This window comes from Neolamprologus multifasciatus, chromosome 7, assembly GCF_963576455.1.
Source record: "Neolamprologus multifasciatus chromosome 7, fNeoMul1.2, whole genome shotgun sequence".
NCBI lineage: Eukaryota > Metazoa > Chordata > Actinopteri > Cichliformes > Cichlidae > Neolamprologus > Neolamprologus multifasciatus.
Genome location: NC_140445.1, coordinates 30,729,014 through 30,751,743, shown reverse-complemented (window position 1 = coordinate 30,751,743; position 22,730 = coordinate 30,729,014). Strand labels below are relative to the sequence as shown.

General features: G+C 38.4%; 1 protein-coding gene across 7 annotated transcripts in view; it reads right to left on the bottom strand.

The window, feature by feature from the left end:
- cntfr (ciliary neurotrophic factor receptor) overlaps positions 1-22,730 on the bottom strand; it is a 223,666-nt gene that overhangs the window by 6,989 nt on the left and 193,947 nt on the right. For all 7 annotated transcript variants that reach the window (XM_085169227.1, XM_085169225.1, XM_085169226.1 and 4 more), the window contains 3 exons: positions 22,504-22,667; positions 5,968-6,036; positions 5,449-5,569 (listed from right to left, as the gene is read on the bottom strand). In XM_085169227.1, coding sequence (XP_085025353.1) covers positions 5,449-5,569; positions 5,968-6,036; positions 22,504-22,667 — 354 coding nt within the window. The remainder of the gene's footprint in view (positions 1-5,448; positions 5,570-5,967; positions 6,037-22,503; positions 22,668-22,730) is intronic.

Here is a 22,730-nt window from a genome sequence, read left to right as displayed (position 1 = left end):
AACTAATATTCAGTGCCAGACAGTGTCCAGTTTCTGTCTCACACGCTGGGTGAGGCACCAACTTATATCTTAGATGCAATGCCTCGGCTAATCCGCTCTTCTTGGAATGCAGTCGCTAAGCAATGGCCCAGTCACAGAGGATGGGATCCTTAAATGTCTCTTGCCTGCCCCCCATGCTATCCTTCTGATTCAAAGCTGCTCTGTGACAATGCCGGGAAACAGAACAGCCACTTAGGTTCAACTGGCAGCTACTTTTGCATGATGTATAGGTGACTTTCTGTTGTTGGGGGGAGAGGTGGGGTGTTACAAAGGAGAACAGGAAAATGTGGTACACAGACAGTGGAGAAGAAAAGGAGAATGTGTAACTGCCTGTTAAGACTCCGAGCAAGACAATCAATAAGTCACAGGAAGTCTGTTGATTTACTATTCGGCTGAGCAGCTAGAAAATATTGGTGAGTGTGAAGATGTTAACAAGTTGGTCAGCTAAGAGTAGCAGGCCTTGGCTACATTTTATTTTGTGTGTGTGTGTGTTTACGAATCATAGACAGGAATCAGATATTGTCTCTGTTTCCTTATTGCCTCATTGCATGGTTCTACTTCAGTAGTCCCATTCTGCTGTTCTGGACTACTATTCAACTTTGTTTTTTGTTTTGTTTTTGTTTTGCAGCATACTTTGCATCATTATCCATTTGCACTGTGGAGCACCATACAATCAGTTCCACAGTATTTGAGCATTTCTGAATCTGAGCAGAGTCTCTTGGCCTGGACATTACATCGTATTACTTCTATCAGCAGCCACATCATCAGTAAATACTAGCATTTTCCATTGGCTGCCATTCAGGCACATGCTGTTTTTTTCCTTATTCATACATTTTTTTTCTTTTCCAAAACTGTGCAGGCTCTTTCAGACATTTTCTGGCCTAATCTGGCTTCTCTGTTCCTGAGTGTAACCAGTGGTTTGCACATTGTTGTAAACCCTCTTTGTTAACATTTATAAATCTTAACCATGGAAAGAATTCTGTGATCATCCACTTGATTTCTGTGTTTTTTTCAGGCCTTTTTGGTAATCCTGAGCTCGCCAGTGCATTCATTCTTTTAAGAATGCATACCAAATTTGAATGCAACCTCACAAAGTCATCACTTCACATTAATTATACATTTGATTTATCATGAAATGACAAGGAAACAGACCTCACCTGGCTATTAAACTCCTGTTCAGTGAACAGTCCAATTACTTTTGAGTCTCTGAATAGGGAGCACTTTATAGAAAAATGATTCAAGTCTGAACTTCAATCATCTCTTGTTTGCTTGCTTTTAAATCCAGTGTTTATGGTGTACAGAGGCAAGTTTACAAAAAAGTGTCCAAAAAAGACTATATAACTCATTATTTATATAATCTGTTACGGTTTTTACAAACAAGCAAACAAAGAACAGTGTACAGATCACAGATCAGCTGGAATGACAGCCAAACCTGAATGTAATTAGTGATCGAGTAAGTAACATTTGTAAAGGAAAGTAGAAAAAGGCCAGAAAGAAAAGCTAGAAATTAATATGAGTGAAAATATGAGAGAAGTGAGAAGGGAAGGAAAAGAAATGGAGAGAAAAAAGAGAGCTAGAGGCAAGATGGAGAAGGATAGGGGAAGAGAAACAGGACAAGGGGAGAGGGAAGGGAAGCAGAGAAGCGGCAGCTGGATCGAGAAGGAGCATGAGGAGAATCCCAATAACCTCCTGTTCTCCGTCTCCACGAGACCAAGAATAATACACTGTGTACTGACTGAGTGTTTATATGTGTGTGCGTCTGTGTATACACTACAGATTATCAAACTGAAGGACTCTTTGTGTGTGTGGGTGTGTTTGTGCTGATGTGTTTGTGGCTCACAGAGTATTGGAGGAGGCTGCATGTTGTGAGTGTGTCTTTCAGCATTAGTGTTTGTGTGTTGCCAGGTATGTGTGAGCTCATTTAGTGCTGAATGTGACGATGATTGTGCAGTGCTACTCTTTGCCAAGAGGAGTCAGTATTCTACCGTAAAACCATTACGTTTTAACAGACTTTCAGAAAGACAAAGAGAAACACAGACAGACAGACTTTGCCCCTTAGAGAAATTAGCGTCAAATTATTGGCTTCAGAAGTGAGTGAAAGAAAATAATGGTAAACCCACATTAAAAATGTTTTAAACAGACAAATACAAATGCATAAATACACATAAACCCAGTAATGCAACAACATCCACCAAACCATTAGCACTATGGTTTAGAAAACTCGGGGGAACAAAATGAAAGTTTCTGTAGTGTGTTGGTGTGAGTGCTCTGTAATAAATTACAGTAAACTAAATTAATATATCATAAATTCAGAGCTTTCCTCATGTGGAGCATTAAGTGAATAGTTTGACATTTTAGGAATATGTTCATTTGCCTTCTGCCTCAGAGTTAGCTGAGATGATCAATACTACTATCATTGCCTGTTCAATCTAATAATACAGCTTGCTAATGATCACACATCTCATTTGCTTACACTGGATTAAAGATGACGAGGAGCAGCATTATGTGAGGGTTATCTCAAGGACAGTCTTTTTATGTCAAATAGCAGTTTAACCCAGGGAAACAATCAATTTACTACTCTTGATGAAAAAGAGGCGTTGTAGAAGAACCATAGATTATATGGACAAAAACTCTTGACTTTTAAGTGACTCTTTAAATCACGGAAGCATGTAGGTAGCATGTAGGCTGTTGTCTGTTTTTGGAAATCTGTTATAACAAAGGTTGTATCTGAGTTAGAAACTAAGAGCCCATCATGCTCACAGAGTAGCAAGAAGTCAGAGTCAAACCTGGCTTGCTTTGAAGCACTCCCTACTTTATCATCTTTATACCTTTTAATGGGACCATAAATTAGAAAATGAATATCATGCAGTATTAAATAAGAATTGAAACTAGTGATTAAGACCATAAACTCACCAGGAAAATGTTACTGCGATCAAGTGAGCAATAGGGTTATTCAATCATAAATCGTAAAGTCAGACATCTTTCTTGCAAGCAGATATCCCCTGCTGGTCATTCAAAGAATGCAAGTTTGAGGCGCTTTGAGGAAGCTGTGTCCATTTTTCTACATATTTTGTAAGAACTAAGTCACTTTCTACTGAGTTATATAGTTGTAATGCTAATACTACTACTACTACTACTACTACTAATAATAATAATAATAGTAGTATCATACTATCCTACTTATATTATACTACATACAATTGTGGAAATAGCAACCTTACATTTTTTTTGCTACAATCTGTGAGTTGTTTTTTTAATTAATATTTTATCAGCTTTGTAATGAACTTTCTAGGGCTAGTAATATATTTTCATATTATTGAATAATCTAACACATTTTGTAGACCTGCATCAATGTCCATGCTTGCCTGTCTGATACAGTACGCACAGTTTAAAGTTGATCTTGGTGGTTAGTTTCAAGATGTAACATATCGATAATAGAAGCTTCCTCATCAGCCCGAGTGCTTTCACGTTATGTTCTTTTAAGTTGCATAATTTAATACTGCAGATGTACACATTGCCAGTAGACCTACTAAGGACATATTTCTGCCCTAGCTACTTCAGCTTAGAGGGTCCACAGACAATGTAATATTCCAGTTATATACAATTTTTCCTCTGCATGACATTTAAAAATAATCTTTTTTTTGCTAACTTCAAAAGATTAAAAGTACTGTTGCTGTAACATAGATGTATACTAATAGTGTGTCCTTTGACATTAATATAGGGTATTGATAAATTTGCCCACTTGCAATTTAAGCTGCTTTAGTGTGCCCACAGGTGCTGCACAAATATAAGCTACTTTGCAACCCACCTTCACACCAGCCCTGCATTTAATGCTGTATCTGTCATATCAGCTGTCATGTTCTGCTCTAATTTTTTGTTCTGCTAATTTTTGCTTCACGCTTTTTGTGTTCTGTGGTAGGGCAGTGAGGTCATAAGGAGAGTGTCACTGAACCATACCACCAAACGTAAATTAATGTCCTGTAGTGGTCCTGACTGAACATTCATCTCGTGAGTAAATACTCCCTACATCTGCAAGACTAAAATGGAAATCGTCCAAATCCTTGTCTGCTTTATATCCATTTCTTTTTTTCATTCAACCATTTCTTCTTTCCTCCATCAGTGTGATGTGAAGATGGTGCACAGACAAGTATTTGAGCCTTGAATAGGTGTCTTGCTGAAGGTCTTCAGAAAGCTTTGAAGATATTAATTTCACAAGTGAGTCGTCCTTTGTCTTTGCTATATGCTCAAGTGGTGCCAAGTAAATAATTCCCAGAGACTGTTTTTGTCAGTCACTGAGTATAGTGTTCAGTCAACACACACATGCACACACACACAAAATCCAATATCCATAATGAATTTTTTAATATATATGATCTGCCAAAAGTTGACATTTTGTTTGACAACATAAAAGCAGTTTTTTTTGTTTTGTTTTTTTTTAAAAGGAAGGGCTCAGGTTGATGTGTGTCGATTTGTCTCGAGGCAGATGGGTCTTATAGCTTAGACTGTAATAAAAATTCAGAGCTATCAAATGCTTATAGTGTACTCTGTTTAATCATTAAGAAAGTTATTAACCAAAATTAATTGCATACCTAAATGCTTCAGAAAATTTACTGTGAAAGCCACAGGCAAGAGGAACAATGTCGAGAATGTTATTGGAATACTATATTATGCTATCACAATGATTCCTCCAGCCAACAGACTACAATCTCATTTAAAAAAAAACCCCAAAAAACAGCATTTTAGATTTTTTTCGTTTAGTGTTAACCTCTGTTCACTTCACAACTACACATGAGCCATCTTAACATGTTAACATACTACTGAGCCCACTATGTTTTACTTGCTATTATTTTTATTTTATCCCTCTATCCTTTTAGTCATGCCTGTGGTGTAGCTCATTAGAGTAAGCTGCTGAATGTGGGAAATATTAAACCTGCTAAGCAACGTTGTCATTAACAACCTGACATCAGGGCATTAGCTCAAAGGACTATCACACTGAGCTGCCAGCACATTTGTAGACTTCTCTTTGGGTTTCATTATGTTTCATTGTCCCCTGTTATTGATCTTTTCATGGAACAATGACTCATGTATTTTGAAAACGTGTGTTAAACTACATTTACGCACTGAACAGCCTCCAACCAAGAAAGATCTGCATGATAAAAACGAGTCTCCCTCTGACTGAAATTGGGGCTATAACTTACCAGTTGTTTTGTTCTGTAATGTTATATACAATATTGCACCACTAGAGGGTGGTGTCATGAAAAAACTGCCATTGAAAATATAGAGTTAGGAAATAGAGTTAAGATGGCGAACTGTTAGCATGATGTGTCACCCTGCTACCCCTACGATTTAAGGTTATGTGCTGCATTCATCCTCCTTGACGAGGATATTTATCACCAGCCATCGTTATACCAGTATGAAATTCCACTTCAGTTGTGGAAACAACTGGCACGGGTTCTTCAATCCAGGGTGTAGCATGGACAGCAACACTCCAGTCACTCCATGTTCCAATTTCTGTGTCCTTGGCAGCCACCTGATGAACACAGGGATAACAGAAGTATTCGATTCAGTTTTAATTATTTAGCATCAACTCACAGCAACAGTTGCCTCAAGGCACTTTATATTGTGAAGACCCTACAATAACCCTCCACAACAGATGACCTGCCTCCATCTAAACCTATTCCTATCCTCCACTGTCACACTGACCCTCTACATATCCTCTTCACTACATTAATCTTCTCTCTAGTCTCCCTCTTTTCCTCCTGTCTGACAGCTTAACATTCAAAATTAATAGTAAAAGTGTAAAATTAATGCGATTTCAGTAGATTGTACATAATACTGAACCCAATATTTACATAAAGTATTGAGCTGATCTTGAAATAACCTTTTTTAACCTTCATTTTTCTGTGCTAGTTAGTATGAAATCTTTACCTGGATGATGTACTCCTTCCCAGCGTAGGCATCAGTGATGTTATGGGATGTAGTGTCAGATAGCTCCACCTAAACATCAAACGGAAAAGAGCATGCAGTCAGTCTGGATCACAGCACATGTGGTTTCCCTGGGTTACAGTAGGGTGTGTCTTGCCTGTTTTATTTTTGCAGTATATTAAAGTTGTTATCAAATATCCTTATTGATAAATATGGTCTCAATGGCCCTGGGGATATGAAAAGTTCCAAGATTATGAATTATGAAAATTCTCGGCTAAAAAAGACACTTTCGAGGTCCCAATTTAACTTTTGGTCTGGATCAGCTGCCAATATACCCACAGCTCTACCCATAAATTATGATCTCTGTATAGCAATCCAAGCTTGAGCTTGTTTTATGGAATCCTCAGCTGTGCCTTACTGAATACAGTGTTTCTGCAGTGATCATTTATTGATAACACATCATTCATCATTATTCTATGCATAGGTCAAGTGTATTGTTTTATCCCTGTGTTGTTTTACATTATTGAATTGATTGGACCTTGATGGCCTTGCAGCCACAACGCTCCATGCATACCAACTGTCAGACACACATGTAAAATACCAGCTGCATAATTGATGATTATACCAGAAAACATTGGCATCAATGCTACATAATTTTATGACACAATATTATGCATGCCAACATTTGAAAGCCTTTTTGCGCACACTTTAATTTGCAGAGCGAAACAGAGAATTAACTAAATGTTTGAGTTACAGAGGAGTGTATGAGAGAATGATTTGCTGCTCCTCTGTAATTTACGGTTAGTGCTGTGTGTGTATGTGTGTGTGTGTGAAGGACTGAAGGAAAACTAGGTGGAGGGAGGGTGCTGCCTCTTTTTGTTTCTCCTGAAGTCATAATAAATGATTTATTGACGTGCCTGTTGCCTTGTGCAAGAGACATATAAACACTTGTGCACCTGCAGATGGACACACACACACAAGTTTAGAATAATGGGATACTGGATAGGTTACTTGTAATTTCTAATTTAACAAGTAGATACAATTTCATCTAAAGAACAATATAATGAATGTACATACTGAAAAATAATGAACAGGAATATACATATGATAAGAAGAAAGTGCATTCAATTTGAATCTTAAAGTTTTATCTATTGGGACATAGAAGCAGAGGAGTTGGCTGTTTGCTGGTCTGAAACATTCCAGTGTTTTTTGACACAACGCCAAGAAGGAAAGACATCAGCACTGATTTTGGAAAAGCAATGATAGCTGCCAATCAATCTTGGAAGGATCGCTGACCAAAAAAGCCCAACATTCTGGAGTGTGAAAGATTATCCAAAAGTTCACAACATTCAAGACCGTTGCCAATTTTCCCTGGAGTGGACGTCCCACCAAATTCACCCAAAGATCACACTGTGCAATCCTCAGAAAAAAATGTCAAAAACCCACGCACTAGATCTCAGTCTCTGTAAGCCAAATGTGCATGTGACACGTTAAAGTTTACGATAGTACAATTAGGAAAAGACTGACATGTTTGGAAAGTTGCCAGAAAAAAACTCTCCTCTCTAAAAAGAACAAGACAGGACAGCTTAACATTGCAAAACTGCATCTGAATAAACCACAAGAGTTCTGGAACAATGGTCATAATGCACAGAACACCGTACATAGCATGTCAACACAAACATCTCATACCAACTGTCAAGCACAGTGGTGGAAGACTGATGATTGATGCTTGTTTTGCAGGCAAAAGACCTGGGCACATTGTAGCCATTTGTTGCCCATAAACCCCTCTGTATACCAAAGTACTGTAGAGTGAGACCATCTGTCTCACAGCTAAAACTTGATGATCCCAAGGACAAATCTACAACAGAATGATCGAAAAAGAAAATAATCAAGGTGTTGCAAGTGCCCAGTCAAAGCCCAGATCTTAAAGTAATTGAAATGTGGTGGAACCTTAAGAGAGCTGTGTGCAAACGAATGCCTGCAAAGCTCAGTGAACAGAAATAACTGAAGCATGGACTGAAATACCTCCACAATGGTGTGAGAGACTGAAAAAGTCATATAGACAATGAATATTTCAAGTCATTTCAAGTTATTGCTGCTAAAAGTGATTTCAGAAGCTACTGAACCATGGGGGCACTTAGTTTTTCTACACATTGTTCTCCATCTTTGACTTAGTGTTAAAAAATAAGCATACTGTGTAATATGTCCCATATTATTGTTCATCTCAGGTTGCATTTACATTATTTTAAGGCCTGCTAAGGACAATGATTGTACATTTCATGTAACCTGTGCTGGCTAGATAAGTTAATAAAACTTGTCAGAAAAGAGATTTTACAGACCCTGACAGGCAGCTGACCTGCTGGAGAACACAAATATAGTCCAGTACTTGATAAATGATTGGTGATGCAATCATGTAATCTTGATAATTCCAACTCTGCAACACAAACTACAACACGTTCTACTGATGCCCACCTTGCTATCTTCTAAATTATATTTATGGTAATGTTTATCTAGGTGAGAATTCCAGTAATGTCAGAAAAGACTGCAATTACACAGACATTTACATGAATGTCATCAACACCTGCAGCAGCAAGGAAAAAAAAAACATTCAAATGTTTTTTTTTCCTTTCTTTTCACCATAAACTCACAGCTCACTGTTAATTCCACTCAAGTAATTTAGGTTCTTCATTAGCATCTCTGGCTATTGTTTCTAGGTTTTGACACCATGTTAATTACTGATGTTTGGGAATGCAGCAATTTCACTAAAGTGAAGAGTGAAAATATCGAGCAAACGACAAAAAAAGTCAGCAGTCAGATGAACGGAGAGGATAACAACAAGGCAACAGCTTAGCCAAGTTTTCTAAACTGCTTCTTTTATGAAGAAGAAAGAAAAACAGAACAAAACAAAACTGAAAACACCTGTGAACGCACTAAGGCACAGCATAACCAGCAATGGATGGATGTTTACAAACTATGTGATTTTTCTCTTTAGCTTTGATTCGTTAACAAATAATCTAAAACAGATGACGATGACAGTCAAAATAAAGTAGGGGAGTAAATAATAATAGTGATAATAATAAAATTCGAAATATTACTAGCAGCTGCTCCGAAGAGTCTTGTGATTTGATCAAAACTCCCTCACAGCCACCATATAATTTTCACCCACTAACAGTCATAGCCAAGCCTCAGCCTGGAGTTTCCCCTTTACTTCTCCACTCCTCCAGGATATGAAAACCTGCAGTCAATCTGACAAATAACCCACTGAAACAACCCCAGCATCACTGCTTTCTCTTTATTCCTGTAAGCCGTCTCTCATCGCTCACGCTCTATGTAAAGTTGACCCCTCTGTTTTCCACATTGCCTTGAACTGAGGCAATGTATTTTTCAGCTCTCGCACCCTCGCTCTCTGTTTGGAAGGAAGCTTAGTCTTTATCTGCCTAACCAAGCGCTACATTTATAGGCTTAATTTCATTAGTGGAATGCAATAACAACATCATTTGTGCGTGTGGTTAGACTCCAGTGTATATTGTGTGTGCATATGGATCGGTTAAAAGACGTCTGCGCTGGCTTTGAGGCTAAAACTTCCATTGTTTAGATGTTGTCCAACCAGCATATCCAGCCATTGCTTCTATCAGCATTCCTTAGTGACTGCAATCTGTATGTGTATGTTTGGATAGTGATGTCTATGTTAATCTGCTCACATCTGTTTGACTATGTGTGTATGTGTTGTTGGGCTTTTATTTTTTTATCCCTATCTCTCTATATTTTTCCTGTGTGTGTGTCGGTGCTTACATTCAATATGGGAAAGCACACATACACCAGTTTAGGCAAATATGCCTTTGTACAATTGTGTTTGCGTTTCTTTGTATTCGTGTATTTATTGTCATGTCTGCACACGTCTGTTGCATTATTGTTTGTGTTTGCGAGGCTGAACCGGAACCGATGGATGCGTACATCAGCATGTGTATGAACTACATATACCGTATGTCTATGTGAGGAGGAGTAAATGGAGTAAACAGCTTGCAAATAAACATTTCCAGAGAGATGGATGTGTTGCCATGTTGCCAAGTGGCTAACAGGGAGCAGTGAAAGCAGCACTTAATATCGCGTAGTAAAAGAAGGTGGCGAGGAGGGGCTGAGGATAGATGCAAGGCGATTCACTTTGGAAAGGGCTTTTGCTATTGCTGCCAAAAAACACTATCAGATCATTCACACTGCAAGACCAAATCTGTGTGATGTGCCATGTGGTGGTGAAGGTTCAGTGATCAGCCAAACTGATTAAAATCACCTGTCTGGACCTATGTAGGTCTCTGTGATCCTACAGACTTACTTAAAAAAACTGAGCATAATCCATACTAAAAGTGTGCGCAAGCAGAAAAGACTAACAGTTATTTGAACAAAAAAAGTCAATTTTTTTCATACACACTTGCACACAGTGTTCCTTTTATGGCAGTCCACCTGGAAATATGCATATCTGGATCGGCCCTTTAAATGGCCACATTTAACCATAAATGGTCAATGCAAAGTACCTCGTGAATCTTTATGCATAGAAATTAGTCTCTTTATTGTGCTCTTTGAACCGTCCTTGACCACTGTTTGCTGTGCAGTGGGGTGCACTGGAGGGTATGTTAAGTCTGTTATGTGTTGGTGCATGTCCCATAACATCCACATGCCAGCAGCCAAGGTTTCCCAGCACAATACTGCCTTGTAAGGAGATAAACATTGCGATTCACCTCACCTGTCAGTGGTTTTAATGTTGTTAGTGTAAATGTACGTGTGTATGTGTGTGTTTGGGTGCATGTGTTTGCGTGTGTGTGGAGGATATGTGTTTCACATGTGTCTTCAGGGCTGATCTGTTGTAAATAGAGCTGTTCAAAGCTGTTCATCAGACTTGTTTACCGCTCATTAAAATTGTGTAGTGTTCATTTAAATTGTATGTAAAAGTGTGCCCACACATTTGTATGTGCAGTTCTACACACTGACAGACAGGCAAGCAGGTACACACACACACACACACACACACACACACACACACACACACACACACACACACACACACACACATACACAAAATGCCACTCCAAAAACCTATATATTTATCTTGCCATAATCATGTCTCATTAAGACAGAGTAAATATTCACTAACCCTGAGATATAATATGATAATAATTCAACCATAATAGACTAACCACAGAATGGACTATTTTGGAGGTAATTACTAAAATATTACTACAGTTTCTTGTTTAATGAATAAACACATGTGTCTTTTGTTTGTACACAGCATATGCAAACATGGCTGTTTGAAGATACTTGCTGACGCTACAAGAAAACAACGGTAACCAAACCTCATCTTTAATTGCCGCTAACACCATCTTCCCAAGGTGGGTCGTGTCTACTGATTGTTACTGGCACGTTTCAAAGTGAATGAACTGTGTTTGAAGCAGCATTTACATTCTTAGGACATTTCTCAGCAGAAACTCCTCCAAAACAAAGCAAAGCAAAATAACCCACATATCTCAGTGGAGATCAAAGGAAGAGAGAGCACTACCCTCTGGTTACTTTTGATTTCTGCTAACACTGACCCTGCTTTTCACAAAATAAGTTTACCAACCAGCCTAGCAAGTTAACGAACCTGGTAGGTGGCAAGCTAGTTAAGCACCATAAATAAAAGTGGTACAGGTAGATAACTGATTAAGCAACACTGACTAATTGATTAATAAGCTAAATCAAGTTGTATTTAACATGAGCGGGGTCTGCAACAATGTAACAGCTTCTTACAAGAAAAATATATTCTCCTAACAAAAATATAATTTAAGCATCAGACAATAAGTCCTGAAATTAAAAAAAAAAAAAACCTGTTCAAGTACTGTATCACACTGACCGCGGTGTCTACAAATAACTAAATGGATAATTGTGAGAATGCCTGGTATGGTGGTCATAAGTTGTTTTAAAAAAAGGTCAGGGGACTCTGTCTTAGACTAATGTGCTGGTATTGGAGCTTCTGTTTAGTTTGGTCCCAGGTTACTCTAGAAACCAAATAATACAACATTATTACTGCTGAGCAATAATCTTGTGATAAACTTAACTGGATAGACTGTATTGTGTAAGGATCAATAAAGTACACATCTAATTTCTTGTCAATCTATAAAACTGGAATGCATGACAAGCTTTACATTAGTAGTACAGACAGAAATGAACACTAATATAGTATGCACTCTATATTTTCTGCTTCTTTGTTCTAACTTTATTCACAGCAGCTTGTGAATACTGTGTCAGTCTCAGTCTGTTATAACACATGCACAAAGACACACACAATAAACTTCTACAAAAACCCAGACAATGGGAGAGGCAGAGAGACGAGCTGTGAACATTCCTTAGGGATTGCATAAGAAAGTACAAGGAAAGTAAGTGACCCTTTGCTTTTCCTCTTCTCTGCCCATCTCATTTATTTTGTTTCATGCCTCCTTTTTCTTGTGTTCTCTTTAATTGTTTTGCCCCACATTGCTCTTGTCTTGTCTAGTACTTTGTTCGGTGTTGCAAAAACGACAAACAATACTTTCCATGTAGAATCAATAGAGGTTACTCTCATCTTAACGTGCACAGGTACAAATTCATTGTGAAGTGGAAGTGGAAATAAAAAGAAACAGAGGAGCTCCAAAGGACTCCAGTGATCATGGCGGGCTCTGTATAATAATACAGTTGTAATTGTAACTCGTATGATTGTGATAATGCATGCTTAGATATCATATTTTGTTGTACACATTATCTGCAAGACCATTTCTGATAAAGCTACAGGTTGTAGGCTGACCTGGAAAGGACAATAAGACATGCTGACCAGTAAGGAGAAAGGAGAAATACCAGACAGAAAAACCAGGGGAAAAAATGAAGAGGTTGAGAAAAGAGGATGCAAAAGAGAGAAGAAAAAGCAGAAAGAAGGAGACATGGAGGGAATTGGCGTCGGTGGTCAGATCTAATCCAGTGAGCATGTCTCTTGTCCTGGAAAGGAAACCCAATTATATGGCACTTCCACTGGCCCGATGGCGCTCTGTGTGTATGTGTGTGTGTGTGCATTCAGAAGGTTGGTCTCATTAGGTTGACTGACAGCTCCCATTTTTCCGCCGCACTCTCCTCCCATTTGCGAACACATACACACGGACACGAACACTAGGTCCAGGGGTAATTTCTCAGACAGTATTTCTCTCTTTGAAGCCCCAATCACCATAGCAGCAATTACTGTAAAAGGAAGCTAACCCCCCCCCCCCCCCCAGCCAATCGAAAATCCCGGACTAGACCTTACACCCTTAAAAAGCGTGTGGTAATTTGAACAACACAGGAGGTGGAGTTGGCTCTGTATTAGCACTGTTTTATGCTATCTGCCAGCGTGTTAAGGATGTGAAACATGAACATGTCATAAAACCTAAAATCAGAGTTCATCTTTCTCCTACTCCTCTACTGTAGAAACTCTTAAAAGCTCAAGTCACATTTCCAGAATGTCTTTATCAGCTCATAATCCTGCCTTTCTGAATGCTGATCAAATGAAAGCTTGCCCTTTTTTAAAGATGCACACATCCTTATGTAGATGCTGTGACATGTCACACCTTATACACACATTAAGACAGTAAATAGAACATCATGGTCTTATATTGGAAAAAGGGGTTATTGTCCGTGTATTATGAACAGCATTTACATAGCACTTTTGCAATAAGTGTTATATTTCTCCACTCATACAGAGAATTCATGGTAAGTTTCCCTGCTTAGGCCATTTTAGTATGCTGGTGAGCAAAACCAAGCATTGAACCCTCAACCTTGAATTAGCTGACATGCTTTACCGTTTTACACAGACTTGTCATTGGATGAACTGAATGAGCTCAGAAGAGGAGTTATTTAGATGTGAGATTTGCGCCAAACAACTATTTTTAAAGCTTTGAATGTTTTGCTTTGTCATGTGCGGAACAGGAAGTCAGACATCCATTAAATAATGTTTTGATTTCTCAAATTATCAAAACCATGAGACAAATGACAAATAGCATTAATTATATTAGGATGCAGTGTTTCACAACGTGAATTCTAAAAGGGGGGAAAGAACCAAGGACTGATTAAAATGATTAATTATAAGATAACAAAGTATTAATGCTTAGCTTTGTTCAACTGCTGCTCAACAATGGCTACCTTCTTATTAGAACCACATGGTGTGATGTTATTTTGAAACATACTATCATATAAAAATCACAGCTGATAAAGCATTACCTGTATTGCTAAGGCACTCCCCAATGGCTGCAGTCTCCCTTAACAAGACGGCAAACCTTACCATACTTCAAAAAAACTGCTTAGGAGAAACATGCCAATGAGCCAAGGCTACCCAATCTTCAGACGCTCTGTGCTCTGAGTTGCCCCACCTTGTAAAACAAACCTCACAGTCTTCAGTTTTTCTAGACTCAGTCTAATCTGGGAAGCATGACTGAGAACTTGGAGAGACTTTCCAATGGCAGCAGTCTCCCCAGTCATGACAATGAACCTTACCACACCACAAAAAGTGCCCAGGAACAAATAAGTCATTTTATCAAGAGGGATCCATACAATACAGGTAAGTATGATGATGTGTCTGACTGTTTTTATATTTCTGCTAGTTTCATTTATTCATAAATGAGTGCTTTAAAATATATACTTGCTACATGGTTAGTCTCAAAAGGACTATTTGAAAATCCTTGCTATTTTTGTGGTCTCTGCTGGACAATAACAATAATACAGGTATATATATTTTTTTCCAAATCCTTAACATGGCTTTGTTGACTTCATTTGGTGTCTGTCATGTTCATTTAATTAGAACTATATTGACCATGAGAAGCAAGACCCCCTGAGATGAGGTCAGTGCGTGACATGCGTGCATCATGCTAAGTCAGAGCAGATAGATATGTGTGTGACAGGCCAGACTGACACAGTGATATAGAAATCAATAGAGGCAGAGAGAGGGCAGTGGCCCCATTCATCTTCATTTCACCCTTACACAGTAAGACATCTAAAGGACTACAAATAGAAAATGCTGAAATATTCCAACTGCAATCTTGGAAAGAGACACAAGATAAGACCTCTCTCTTGGATGACTCATATGCCCTCTTTTAACTTGTCCACCCCCCCCCCCCACCCCCCCTTTACAGAATCTTTAGGCTTCTCTTGTGGGAAATACATGTAACTGTCATATTCAATTATTAAATAAATTTTTTTAGTTCAAATTAATAAAATGCTAAGAGTTTGCACAGTGTGAGACCATGCCACTCTATCTCCCTGTGCAAAATGTTTTTGAGTATATGTAAAGGTTTTGATCCAGCTGTAATGTATTTTGACAGCACAACCTAATGATGGTGACTTTTATATGTGATGGCACTGAACCTGCAGTTTGTGGGTCTATGTGCTTGAGTGTTAGAATGATGGGGTTTGATAAATGATCTGTCTGTGGCAGTGTCCTTTAGATGGGATGTTTTTCCCAAACAAGGTCTACACATTTATCATGTGTACCTATAGATACAAATAGATGGCTTGAGGGACGGATGGTTAGACAGGTGGCTTAATGCATGGGTGGAAGGGTGCATATGTCGATGAACGAGCGGGTGAAAGGGGGAAAAAAGAGATTGCGGAAGCTGGAAATAGAAACTAATGGTAGAGTGGGAGGGAAAGGTGAAAAGTAAACACAAAGGTGGAAATTTGGACATAAAAAGGGAAACAATGGAAATAAAGAGAAGATGGAGAAAGTTCAGAAGCACTTTTTCGCTTTCATGATGTGCACATCAGTAAGTTCTTATTCAGTGCCAATCTGCTTTTTCTTTGCCATGATAATGTTATTCATGAAAATACAATAGTCTAGTTACGCACCATATGCATAAAAAATGTACAGAAAAATCAAATACGCTCACTATGAGCAGTGCATGTGAATTGTGACTTCATGTTTCTATCACTTCCAAAGAGATTACATTAAATCCTTTAGAGCATATCCTTAACCCTACTACTTCTTGCCTAGCACTACCCAAACCTTAAATCAAGACTCCAACCTTAAAATTACCAAGGACTTGCTTTTTGACCCCTCCCGAAATACCGCATGACTGTGTAAACAGATTTATGTTCCAAAATCAAAACTAAAAAGTACGCACACACAAATACAACTCGTGCCTCACTATTGATCCATCTAAGTGCTTGCTAGATGAGAGAGACTTTTGGCAAACATACACACACATTGGATGAACAGATGGAGAGAGGTGGAAAAGGACTGATGGCAAGACGGGAACAATACGGTACGTAAGCTGGAAAAAAAATTAGGAGGAGCGAGGAGAAGAAAGGAGGGATAAAAACTGAAAGGAAAAAGACAGACGCTTGACCAAAAGTGAGGTGGGAGAAGAATGAGTGGCAGAGAGAGGATGCAGCACACATGTGGAATAAATAAATGAATGAAAGGCTAATCTGTTTTGCTCAAGCAGATGAAGATTAAAGAAAGAAAAAAATAGGTCTGCCTCTTTTCTTTCTGCTTCGACTGCTGCATTTATTCCATCAGTTTCTCTGAATTTATGTATTTAACATGGTGGTTATTCATCTTTTGTCCAGTTCTTGTTTTTCACTATGTCTGGTGTTTGAATGCTGCATGTATTTGTAGGTGGACATGGTGTTTGCAGATATGCAAAAGGTTATTTCAGCATATTGCCAATACTAACCACCTTAGTCTATCAATATAAGCAATAATTTATGTGTTTGCTGCTTTTGCATATACACACATGCATGTTCTAGAGATTTCTTGACATTTGTATGCATGGTAGGCTTAGTAATTATGAAGCAAAAGAATGTATGTGTGCAGTGATATTTGTGAATATTGATTTATATGCATACCAGCATTTAATTGCATATCTGCGTATCTGTCTCTGTGTGTGTTTCCGAGTCTGCATGAAAATATCTGTGTTTTCACTTGCCTGGAGTTCAGCATCATCCCCAAAGGGCAATTACAGCACAGCAGATGCAGTTTCATACCATGAACTGAATATTGAGCAATCTGAAATTGTTCTTATCACAGTTACTGGTCCAGTGCTTTAATTGCTGTGAGTGTATGAGCTCACCTCTGTCTGAAGGGAGCGTGAGGAAACAATGCACACAAGGCCATGGGAAACAAAACAATTCACCAACCATTTAGAGATATGCAGATGCATTTTCATGTGTTGTTTCTGTTCTCATTTTGATAATTCGCTCTTGATAAAGTGTACTGACGTAATGTGAAGTGAAACGGTGGATGCGGTCATTCTCTGAATTTAAGGTGTTTTTAGTTGACACTAAATGAAAGAAATTCAATTTTATGAACAGGGGAAGAGGAAGTTTCATGGATTAAATCCTCCTTTTTTTAACACTCACTTGCTTAATTTGTAATAATTGAAACCTGTTGATGACAAAGAGTCAGTAAAGGGTTGGGAGCAAGTATGTGCATTCCTTGTTGTGAAATGACCACTGATGAATCTAGCGATATAACACAGTGGTGTGATGATATGTATGAAGTCTGGCTATCTGCCAACAACTAAGATGCCAGCTCACGCACATCATCCTACATTGTTTTACAGCAAGTTACTGATCAATAATTAATATGTTTTTGGGGGTTTTTTTTTGCTTTTACTGAACTACAAGGGAGTCACATATCGGTGACTTACTTGTTCCTATGGGCAATATGTGTGTGTAACAAATCACATTACTCTATGCTGTGAAAAACTAAGTACATCTCATGGTTAGGTAGCTCGTAGAATTTATATATATATGTATATATATATATATGTATATATATATATATATATATATATATATATATATATATATATGTGTGTACACATTTATTTATATACAGCTCTGTTAAGGTCCTGCTATGTTGTGTTTGGTTTTAACCAAGCATGGCACCATGCTTTATGTCCAAACGGCTCCACTTTGTCTTAATTTTTTCATACTTTTTCAGTGTTTTGCAACTTTTTAGTGTTTTTTTTTTCTATTTGCACATGCTAACTGAGTCCTGTGGACTTGAGTGGAGTGGAGATGTAGCTGTTGGACTGCTCAGTCTGACTTTAGGATGTAGCAATCCTTCAAACTCGTGCTCGTGAAAGAGGGGGTCACTGATGATCGAGGGCATTTAATTAGCAGCACTTGGATGCTGCTTGCCCTCCTAATTCCTATGGAAGCAGTTAGGCTGTATTTAGGGTTTCACAAGACTACAAAAACGTTCTTTTTTAAATGACTGTGCACTGTTTCAAATGTGTAAGAGCAGCTTCATGATCTGAAAAAAGCTCAGTACCAAGACTCCTAAACTAGTTGTAATTTTACACTTTAAAATCAGTTGTTTGGCAGGCACAGAAAAATAAACCCTTTCAGCAAAACCTTGATTTTGCTGAAAGGGAATTTAAAAAGCGTTCCAATTTCGAAAGCAAAGCAGTAAATTATTCCATGCCACAGACTTCAGCTATCTAAGAGAAATAAAATTTAGGTGGTGGGGGGGGCTTCACTGTTAATGCTGCACTTTACTTTGCACTACATCCATTTACAAACCACCACTAGCTCAATAAGAGCACCATTCTGTTGGTTTTTACTGTTTTTGTAGCTGTTTATATGTCTGGCATACCTACTTAAAGGTTAAAAAAAATATATGTACAATTCAATTCCCTAATGGGCTTGTTTCTGCTAAGTCTAAAGCTTTACCCCCTCCCCTTTCCTCCATCCACTCCACTAGTTTAAGGCTTAAAATGTTTCAGATATATTTTCTCACCCCCCCCCCCCCCCCCTCGAAAGAACCATTCATCTACCTCCCTTAAACTTCAAACACCAGGTAACCAATAGCCTATAAAACTTCACTTTCAAAGCAGCCTCTTGTGCTCCCTTTTTCTTTATGTCTCTCCAACTTTCATCCATTTATCTGTCACACTGCTCTCCATACAGCAATTTGTCTTTTCCTCTCCATACCTCTCTCCCTAACCATCCATTCTTCTGTCACTTTTCATAATCAACTAATATGGTTTCAGTCTTACATCGCTTACATCTTTTCAAATGTGGACTTTGTATTATACTGTATTTCTGTCACCCTTGTCTTGGACTCGAGTTCAAATGCATCTGTGTATCTATGCATGTCTATCTCATTTATGTCTCTCATTTTACTGTATCTATGAGCATCTGCTGTCCAATAACGCCCAATCTCCTTCTCTAATGCACTCCATTCATCTCTACTTCAAAACTTTTCCTCATTTGCCTCCCCCCATCTGACTTTCCATCACTCTACCTATCTGTCCCAGTCATCCCCTCATTCTTCAGCACGATGGATGGTTTCTTCTGAGGATCAGTTTGATCACATGGCCGCTTTCATTTCTGACTGAAAACACATTTCAAAATATAACATGTGAAAGCCATTCGCACCCAGCTCTGCTGTCCGACCACATTAAAGGAGAATTCCTAAGCAACACTAAGCGCTTCAAGTTGTATTAGACCTCTGATACTAAAATCAATCAAGTATATATGTGGGGCAGTAAATAATGTGTTTTATTTTGGCAGCCTCATTAAACTACAATTACTGATTTATGTCACAGCTTGATAGTTCTAAATCCAAATATCTGCTGCTACAGTGCACTACCATAGATAGTCATTAAACCCATCCTCAACAAGGGCAGTAGCAAGCCAAAAGCTGGGTTTTCTAAAATAAACAGTTTTTTTTTATAGTAGTACAGTTCTTGATTCAGTGTATTTTAAATTTCTGCAACGATGTGGTCTAATAATGTGGTCTAACACATGAAAGATCCCTGGTTCAAGTTTGGAAAGAGACACAAGAGACACAAATCCCTGGGAGGGCTGTGCCAAGTCATCCATCTGCTGTGGCAACCCCTTGCGCATAAGGGAGCGGCAGGAGAAGTAGTAGGTTCACTTGTATAGTGGCATTCAAAATTATCTGAAAGAAGCTTTGTCTGTCCTATTTACTATTCTTCAAACAAGACGGTGTGGAATTAATCAAGAAGCCAAAATATTTGCAACTGAAGCTGCACTTTTGGCTGCTGTGTCATTTGTTCTTCAATCAACCTACTCTGGGTGTGTTTTTACTCAAACCAGTGTCAACAAGCTCAATACCAGCGTATTAGAATTGCAAAAAAAATGTAAATGTAGAAGGTTTTGCCGAGGTTTAGACAAATGTATTACATTTATAATATCTCTAATAATAAATGGTACTCTAACATGACAAGGCTGTCTGCTGGTTGCCATTCAACCTTTTCAATGAAGTGGCATAATCGTAAAAGTTAGTGGAGAAATTAGGCAACTCATACAAATACAAATTCAGCACACACTTTCTGTGTGATTGAGAACAGTGCCAACACGGTTAACCGACAGTTAACGAAGGGAGCCAGAAGCACAACTATAAAGTGCTCACAAGTCCAGAGGTGATGGTGTCGGAATTTCCCCTTCAGGAAACCACACTAATGGCTGCAAAAATAAAAACTGTGACCACAATAACATTCATCAAAGAATGCCGCAAAAACGGAAAACCTTGGAGTTTTCAGCTGTCATCGACTCTATTTATGCAATTTCCAAATTATGTCTCCTTACCAAATCCAAATATTGACTTAAGGTTTCCCAACTTTCAGGTCACGCGTCGGTTCACATATTGATTGATTAGCGGCAAGGGGGAGAAGAAAAACTTTGAGTGTGTGTGTCAGATTTAATCATCAGCTGGAACCACAAAGATCTGAGGCTTTATTATAACTACAGAGAGGCAGGAAGTGACTGAATGTCGACGTGTTTATAAAATAGCACTTTGCCATTCATATGTGTGACTGTGTCACGGAAGATTTGTAGAAAGATGTAACACAAAGAGATTATATATCATGTCTGATATCGCTTCTTTGTGTTTGTAAGGATGTGAGAGATGTGGTAATAACTAAGTGAACTTGGTTCTGCTGGCTGTTCCCATTCTGTTCTTTAAAACCAAATACCTATTATGTTACCTAAAACCTAAAAGCAATTTGGCAGTCAATTATACAAAACTGAACAAATCCCCACATTTGAGAAGCAGGGACTTGGCAATTCTTGTACTTCATGACTCATTCGAAACATTAAACCATTTGCTCTAATTGCTCTAATTAATTTTCAGCTGAGCAATTATTTAGACTTTCAGTTCATTGCTGTGAAGGGTCTTAAAGCCAGCTTATCAGGAGGAGAGTTTAATAAAGGATGCCTGGATTTTTTGTTGATGTCTTCGGTTCAGCTTTGCAGTTATTTTCCCCTTTCTTGTAAAGTTCACGATGGCCTGCTTGGAGGCTGAATAGACCTAAATCACTATCACGAAATAACTCGACAACAAAATGCTTTAAGATTTGCTGTACAGAACTGCAACCTTGCCAAAACTCTTCTTATTTGAAGTGTAGAATAAGTAAGAAACAAAGAAGTACCATCAGACAAACTTTTCCGCAGTTCAAACCAAAGAAAGTTGAGAGGAAAAGTAGTAAAACAAAGAAACTGGGGTTGAGGGTGGTGGAGTGAAATACAAAGACAGTGACACAAGAAGGTGTTGAAGGACAGACGGGATGAATGAAGTAAGAGAAAAAAAGGTATATTGGTTTATAATTTGTGTGTGTTAGTGTGTCCGTGTGATTCCAAGCCAGGCTCTGTAACTCAAGCTCTTGGAACAACACCTTAGCAAACCATTGACATGTTAATAACCCTGTAATATTAGACCTTGGTAGACAGAGCTTTTATCCCAGGAATCCTATAGTGGACACATATGCTTTTACTGTATGAAGCCCTCAGGGAATTGAACCCACAAAAAAATACTCAGATTAAGTAACATACACCAAAGCGGCCGAGCAATTGTGTCTGTGTCTTGACCAGGGATCAAACTCCAATTTTTCGTAATATTCAGTAATTGTTATCAGAGGCATCTCTTGACAGTGATTTAAAAAAAAAAACAAAAAAACAATTTCTATGTTCAATTTACCTTGGGCAATACTATTGATCAAATGCAGAAGAAAAAAGAGGCTTATCCCTGTGTTTCAATAAACATGCCAGATAAGTAAGCATTTCTTGGAAAAATAAGATTATAACATGAAACGATACTTCCTAGCGCTTTAAGAAAAAAAGCAGTTTCCATTTAGAGGATTATTTTTTGTGATAACTTCAAACTCTGGCTGCGCTATCTGAGAGCCTTTTTCTTTAGAGCACCAATAATTAATAATTAACTTCTATCCTAGTGTTGACTTGCAGACACTGAGAAAACAGTGTTTGAGCAAACTGTTCTGACCATTTATAACCTCTTTCTTGTTTTTGGCTTGTGCCAAATATTCCATTTGTAAGTTAGAATTTTCCTGAAAAAGAAAAGAAAAACAAAACTTTTCTACTGAGCGCTAACTAATAAAGCTAATTTTCTCTGCTCCACTGGATAAAACCTTCTTCATAATGGCATAACAACACGTCACATCGTATTTCTCATCGCACCTTTTTTTTTTTTTGGGGGGGGGGGGGGGGGGGGGGGTCTTTGTGAGCACTAGTGTAAAAGGTACTCACATGCTGCCACTGCTCTCGGATGAGCGGCCGGTATCGAAGGAAGTACTTTAAAGGGAAGTTATCTATGTCAGGCCACGTGGCGGGGCTGTGCCAGGATACCTCCAGTCTCCGAGGGTTGAAGCGGATCGGGGTCGCTGTCACACGTTCCGGGGGGTCTGGCTTTACTGTAAAGTGGGTATAAACAGTTAGTTAAAGGGGAATATTAAGGTCACTCAGACAGTTGCATA